This window comes from Gadus morhua, chromosome 5 (genome assembly GCF_902167405.1).
Source record: "Gadus morhua chromosome 5, gadMor3.0, whole genome shotgun sequence".
Classification (NCBI taxonomy): Eukaryota; Metazoa; Chordata; class Actinopteri; order Gadiformes; family Gadidae; genus Gadus; species Gadus morhua.
This window is the reverse complement of record NC_044052.1, coordinates 24,855,504-24,863,095: the sequence shown is the minus strand read 5'-3', so window position 1 is coordinate 24,863,095 and position 7,592 is coordinate 24,855,504. Positions and strand designations below refer to the sequence as shown.

Genomic DNA, 7,592 nt, shown 5'->3' with positions numbered 1-7,592 from the left:
CTACAGCAGAGGATTTAACCAGTGTGCAGCTGCTTACACTAACATACATAGCTTCTGACGCATTGGTATATCTTAGGTTGTTGGAAACACTAACCCTAGAACCCGTAACCAAGCCCTAAAACTTGATCTTAATCAGAAACCCCAACCCCAGTACCAAACCCAAACCCTAAAGCCTGGCCCTAATAGGAAACCAAACCGTAGTATCAAACCCTAGAACACCAAACCAAACCCTAAAGACTGACCTTCATAGGAAACCTATCCCTGGTATCAAACCTTAGAACCCCAAACCAAACCCTAAAGACTGACCTTCATAGGAAACCTATCCCTGGTATCAAACCCTAGAACCCCAAACCAAACCCTAAAGTCTGACCTTCATAGGAAACCTATCCCTGGTATCAAACCCTAGAACCCCAAACCAAACCCTAAAGTCTGACCTTCATAGGAAACCTATCCCTGGTATCAAACCCTAGAACCCCAAACCAAACCCTAAAGACTGACCTTCATAGGAAACCTATCCCTGGTATCAAACCCTAGAACAAAAGACCGAACTCTCATCATGCATGGCACGATGCCTGATGGGGATGATCAACCACACACACACGCACGCACACGCACGCATGCACGCACGCACGCACGCACGCACGCACGCACACACACACACACACGCACGCACACTCACGCACACACACGCACACACACGGTCCACACTCACCTCTGTCGCAGGTGCGCGACCAGAAGCCGGTTCCGGTGCAGTCGCAGATGAAGCGGTTCCAGCCCTCCTTGCACACGCCGCGGTTCTTGCAGGGGTAGCTCTCACACTGCTTTCCCGCCAGTTTGTTGCAGGAAGGCTTGATGCCGGCGCCGTTCTGGGCCTCGGCGATCTGCCGGATGTCCTTACTGCGGCCGTCGATGAACAGGTCGCGCACGCAGCCCACGTAGCCGTAGTTGAGCATGGCGGTCCACAGCTCGGTGGGCAGGATGAGGTTGGCCCGGTCTGTGGGCAGCCCTCCCAGGTACATGTCCCCCTCCAGGTCCAGGATCTCGCTCTCCCCGCTGGCGGTGAAGGGAATGCGCTGGCTGTTCACCGAGATGGTGCCTGGGGGGGGGGGAAGGTAAGGGGGGAGGTAAGGGGCCTGGTTGGATGCTCAGCAGATCCTACGTTACGTTGTATCTACTGAGCCACGGCGACTTACAATAAGAGCATTGAACGATGAAGATAGAAGAACATTAACAAGTTCATACAATTCATCAAATAAGCCAACTGATTTATGTGCTACAATATAGAAACCAAAGATTGAGAACCTAATTGAATGCAGTATTATATATTATTTTATGTAAATCAAATAGAAAAAAGCCAAGATTCAATTGTTATCCAATCAATATGAGTGATTATACAGGCGTTAATAATCCATGACTGAGGAATCCAAGACTCATTGATTGAATCTAAATTAAATAAGTTAAAATTAAGTAAATATAGTTTGATGTTGAATTGATTCCCCTGACATGACCACGAGTATTATGTGATAGTTTAGACAGCACCGAAGTTAAATCAGTCAGTGGTAGATGTAGAACATACAATTGGAGAACGCCATCATCATCCTCATGTTGAATTTAAAGAAATGTACATCAGTTCAGTCTCATCCACGCGCACACACACACACACACACACACACACACACACACACACACACACACACACACACACACACACACGAGATGTCATCAAACGGGAAGAGGACAGGAGGTGGCTCTCGCTCTGACCTGAGCGTCCGTCCCTCTGGATGTCCACGTGGTACCAGGCCCCGTCGTTGACCTTGTTCTGGGTGGCCTTCACCTTGATGGTCCCGGAGCCCATGTCCAGCAGCAGGTACAGGCTGCCGTCCAGCAGCTCCACCGCAAAGAAGTCCACCTGACCCGGGGCGAGAGAGGGCACGTTAGTGGGGTTCACGTCCAGCGGCCCTCATACACCACCGGCCCTCCTATACCACCGGCCCTCCTATACCACCAGCCCTCCTATACCACCGGCCCTCCTATACCACCGGCCCTCATAAACCACCGGCCCTCCTATACCACCGGCCCTCCTATACCACCGGCCCTCTTATACCACCGGCCCTCCTATACCACTGGCCCTCCTATACCACCGGCCCTCCTATACCACCGGCCCTCCTATACCAGCGGCCCTCCTATACCAGCGGCCCTCCTTAACCACCGGCCCTCCTATACCACCGGCCCTCATAAACCACCGGCCCTCATAAACCAGCGGCCCTCATAAACCAGCGGCCCTCCTATACCACCGGCCCTCATAAACCACCGGCCCTCATAAACCAGCGGCCCTCATAAACCAGCGGCCCTCCTATACCAGTGGCCCTCCTATACCACCGGCCCTCATAAACCACCGGCCCTCATAAACCACCGGCCCTCATAAACCAGCGGCCCTCCTATACCACCGGCCCTCATAAACCCCCGGCCCTCATAAACCACTGGCCCTCCTATACCACCGGCCCTCATAAACCACCGGCCCTCATAAACCACTGGCCCTCCTATACCACCGGCCCTCATAAACCACTGGCCCTCCTATACCACCGGCCCTCATAAACCAGCGGCCCTCATAAACCAGCGGCCCTCCTATACCACCGGCCCTCATAAACCACCGGCCCTCATAAACCAGCGGCCCTCCTATACCACCGGCCCTCATAAACCACCGGCCCTCATAAACCACTGGCCCTCCTATACCACCGGCCCTCATAAACCACCGGCCCTCATAAACCACTGGCCCTCCTATACCACCGGCCCTCATAAACCACTGGCCCTCCTATACCACCGGCCCTCATAAACCAGCGGCCCTCATAAACCAGCGGCCCTCCTATACCACCGGCCCTCATAAACCAGCGGCCCTCATACACCAGCGGCCCTCCTATGCCACCGGCCTTGCCAGAAGCACTGAGGACCCAATGGGTTCAGGTTGTGCAACTTGGAGGAAATTAAATGGTAAAATGTAGGGAGAAGTGGATGGGCCATGACATCTAGGTCGCTTCGGATCGATCCATGATGTTTTGTGTTTAATACAATTTCCCCCCCAAAATAAATTCATAAGAGTCTTAAACTCTCGGGTGTCAGTGACAATTGTGCACTAGAATTAATAGTAGCAGTAGTAGTATTTAGAGACACATTTAGAACGAAATGGACACCCTATGTAAAACATGGTCTTATCACATAAATACAGTCTGGCTGTGGCATGTCTTGATGTGACAATTAAGATTTGTTAAATTTCCTTCTGCCTAAGAAACTTTATTATTATCAAAGAATATGAGGAAAGATGATGATGAGGAAGATGGTACAAATATGAAGCGACATTCCCTCTCTGGTATGTCTAAAACAAACTGTCGAATCAAATTGTGTCTACTGCCCCCCCCCCCTACACCGCTGCGGTCTGAAGGTACCTTGGTGATCTTCTGGCTCTTGGCGCTCTCCTTGCGCTCCTGGGGCTTGCCGTGGGTGAAGAGGATGAGGCCGTTAGGCTCGGTGGTGCGGAAGTCGAAGGAGATGGAGCCCATCCGCTTGGTGTTCCACTTGGGCAGGCTGATGAAGGCCTCGGGGGTCTCGAAGGAGATGGGGTCCAGGGTGGCCACGTTCTCGCAGCGGTACGACACCTCGCCCTGGATCTTCATCTTGGGGTCCACGATGCGGGCCAGCCGGGACAGCTCCAGGCGGATGTCGTTGTTCTTGTACACCACCTGCACGCGGACGAAGGGGTGAACCAGTTGAAACCGGTTCCCTGTGTCCACTGGGCTCCAACTATGTTGAATACTGACTTGAAAACCGAAGTATAAATAAAAATGGTATTTTAAAATCGATGATGGTCAATAGGGGAGGTTAATCATTACCTTTGAAAAAAACATTTGATAACTAATAGACATTCCATTTCCAAATGCCACATTTGTATTCATGGCATTTTGACATTGATTTACCTGCATAATGTACATACATTAACCATGGAAATTGCATGGATATAGTTGCATCAATAGAATGCATTCATTATTAGTGTATAGTACAGCTTCAACATTCGGATCAATTGATTAATAAACATTGTGATTTAAATTCAACAAATGAAATGCATCACGAGTATTTGTGGGTCTTGAGTTATTGTGTGGACAGGCCTGTGCCTGTCAGAGCTGAGGCTCCTGGTGTTAATATGCAGTAGGCCCCCTGTCAGAGCTGAGGCTCCTGGTGTTAATATGCAGTAGGCCCCCTGTCAGAGCTGATTCTCCTGGTGTTAATATGCAGTAGGCCCCCTGTTAGAGCTGATTCTCCTGGTGTTAATATGCAGTAGGCCCCCTGTCAGAGCTGATGCTCCTGGTGTTAATATGCAGTAGGCCCCCTGTCAGAGCTGATTCTCCTGGTGTTAATATGCAGTAGGCCCCCTGTCAGAGCTGATGCTCCTGGTGTTAATATGCAGTAGGCCCCCTGTTAGAGCTGAGGCTCCTGGTGTTAATATGCAGTAGGCCCCCTGTTAGTGCTGAGGCTCCTGGTGTTAATATGCAGTAGGCCCCCTGTTAGTGCTGAGGCTCCTGGTGTTAATATGCAGCAGGCCCCCTTTTGTGCTGAGGCTCCTGGCGTTAATATGCAGTAGGCCCTCTGTTAGAGCTGAGGCTCCTGGTGTTAATATGCAGCAGGCCCCCTGTTAGTGCTGAGGCTCCTGGTGTTAATATGCAGTAGGCCCCCTGTTAGAGCTGAGGCTCCTGGTGTTAATATGCAGTAGGCCCCCTGTTAGTGCTGAGGCTCCTGGTGTTAATATGCAGCAGGCCCCCTGTTAGAGCTGAGGCTCCTGGTGTTAATATGCAGCAGGCCCCCTGTTAGTGCTGAGGCTCCTGGTGTTAATATGCAGTAGGCCCCCTGTCAGAGCTGAGGCTCCTGGTGTTAATATACAGTAGGCCCCCTGTCAGAGCTGAGGCTCCTGGTGTTAATATGCAGTAGGCCCCCTGTCAGAGCTGAGGCTCCTGGTGTTAATATGCAGCAGGCTCGGTGAATGCCAGCAGGGGGGGGGCAGCACAATGGCGGACGCAGGCTGAGGTAATTGACTTTCAGCGGCTGACATATGCATCTGGGTGTGCGGTGCCTGATAGCAGAGGCTAATGGCTCGACAATAGGAGTGCACACCCGTGCATGTACGCACACAAACACACACACACACACACACAAACACACACGCACAAGGGTTACACAACTAACACACACACACGCATGCAAACTTTTGCGTACACACACAGGCACCCACATAGACTTCTGCGCGGGCACACACACACACAAACACACACACACAGACACACACAAACACACACACTTGGATACATAAATACGCACAATGAGGTTTACGAAAAAAGATCAAAAATAGAAATACAAATATGCCCATAAACATTCATGTACACAAACACTAACACGCTGCTTGAAATACATTTTATGGTCCCACACACACAAGCACCCCCCCCCCCCCCCCCCCCCACACACACACACACACACACACACACACACACACACACACAGACACACAGACACACACACACACACACACAAATAAAGCATTGCATTAATGACTTCCCCCAGCCAATCTATCCGATCCCCAACGAGCTGTCTGTTCATTACAATGGCACCAAATATCAGCCCCAGAGCGAACAGAACGCCGCTCAGAGTCTGAGCTGAGACGACCAATGGGCCTCACAGGGAGGCCGCCATCTTGAGACACAAGCCGCCCATCAGGCTGTCTCAGACCAACTGTTTCCTGTCTCAGACCAACAGTTTCCTGTCTCAGACCAACTGTTTCCTGTCTCAAACCAACTGTTTCCTGTCTCAGACCAACAGTTTCCTGTCTCAGACCAACTGTTTCCTGTCTCAGACCAACTGTTTCCTGTCTCAGACCAACAGTTTCCTGTCTCAGACCAACTGTTTCCTGTCTCAGACCAACTGTTTCCTGTCTCAGACCAACTGTTTCCTGTCTCAGACCAACTGTTTTCTGTCCTGGGGCGGTGGGGGTCAGACAGACGGGCGGTGGGGGTCAGACAGACGGGCGGTGGGGGTCAGACAGACGGGCGGTGGGGGTCAGACAGACGGGCTGGTTGCTATCAGACAGACGGGCGGTGGGGGTCAGACAGACGGGCGGTGGGGGTCAGACAGACGGGCTGGTTGCTATCAGACAGACGGGCGGTGGGGGTCAGACAGACGGGCGGTGGGGGTCAGACAGACGGGCGGTGGGGGTCAGACAGACGGGTGGTGGGGGTCAGACAGACGGGCGGTGGGGGTCAGACAGACGGGCGGTGGGGGTCAGACAGACGGGCGGTGGGGGTCAGACAGACACATTGTGGGGGTCAGACAGACGGGCGGTGGGGGTCAGACAGACGGGCGGTGGGGGTCAGACAGACGGGCGGTGGGGTCAGACAGACGGGTGGTGGGGGTCAGACAGACACATTGTGGGGGTCAGACAGGACGGGCGGTGGGGGCCAGACAGACGGGCGGTGGGGGTCAGACAGACGGGCGGTGGGGGTCAGACAGACGGGCGGTGGGGGTCAGACAGACGGGCGGTGGGGGTCAGACAGACGGGCGGTGGGGGTCAGACAGACGGGCGGTGGGGGTCAGACAGACGGGTGGTGGGGGTCAGACAGACACATTGTGGGGGTTATTCACACCGCACCGACGGGGGGGCGACGGAGGGAGACGGGGGGAGAGACAGGGGGGAGACAGGGGGAGAAGGGGGAGACGGGGGGAAGAGGGGGGGGAGATGTGTGAGAGACAGGGGGGAGACAGGGGGAGAAGGGGGAGATGGGGGGAGACGGGGGAGACGGGGGGAGACGGGGGGAGAGACAGGGGGGAGACAGGGGGAGAAGGGGGAGATGGGGGGAGACGGGGGAGACGGGGGGAGACGGGGGAGACGGGGGAGATAGGGGGAGTGTTTGTGTAAATTGAAATCTGCTGGAGTGGAAAATTGAAGCCTCTTCCCCCCCTCTCTCTCTGTCTCTCTAATTCCCTCGGCACTCCCCTGACACACACACACACACACACACACACACACACACACACACACACACACACACACACACACACACACACTAAAACAAACCATTCCATTCTGACACATCCCGGGCACCCTCCCCCACCCCCTCCCCCACCCCCTCCCCCACACGTGCTTAGTGTTGTATCTGAAAAAACATGTGAAAGCTGCACACACAAACTCCCACCCATCTCCTCTCCTTTAATGATGTTTCCTGCTCTCTCCCAGTTTGGGTTTGTGTGTGTGTGTGTGTGTGTGTGTGTGTGTGTGTGTGTGTGTGTGTGTGTGTGTGTGTGTGTGTGTGTTTGTGTGTGTGTGTGTGTGTGTGTGTACGCGGAGCCGCACTGCCTGGATTATCAATAATCCCGCCGCCGTGGGGAGGGAGCGTTGTCACTCGGTTCATCTCTCTCTCTCCCTCCCTCCCTCTCTCTCTCTCGCCATCTCTCTCTCTCTCTCTCTCTCTCTCTCTCTCTCTCTCTCTCTCTCTCTCTCTCTCTCTCTCTCTCTCTCTCTCTCTCTCCCTCCCTCTCTCTCTCTCGCCATCTCTCTCTCT

The 7,592-nt window shown here is 53.5% G+C and overlaps 1 protein-coding gene across 5 annotated transcripts in view; it reads right to left on the bottom strand.

Moving 5' to 3' along the window:
- Window positions 1–7,592, bottom strand: part of nrxn3a (neurexin 3a) — a 199,108-nt gene that overhangs the window by 118,384 nt on the left and 73,132 nt on the right. For all 5 annotated transcript variants that reach the window (XR_003976788.1, XR_003976789.1, XM_030356758.1 and 2 more), the window contains exons 8-10: window positions 3,441–3,734; window positions 1,762–1,909; window positions 713–1,096 (exon numbers count right to left, since the gene is read on the bottom strand). Coding sequence is in view for 3 of the 5 variants with exons in the window: in XM_030356758.1 (XP_030212618.1) it covers window positions 713–1,096; window positions 1,762–1,909; window positions 3,441–3,734 (826 nt within the window). In the remaining 2 variants the exon portion in view is untranslated. The remainder of the gene's footprint in view (window positions 1–712; window positions 1,097–1,761; window positions 1,910–3,440; window positions 3,735–7,592) is intronic.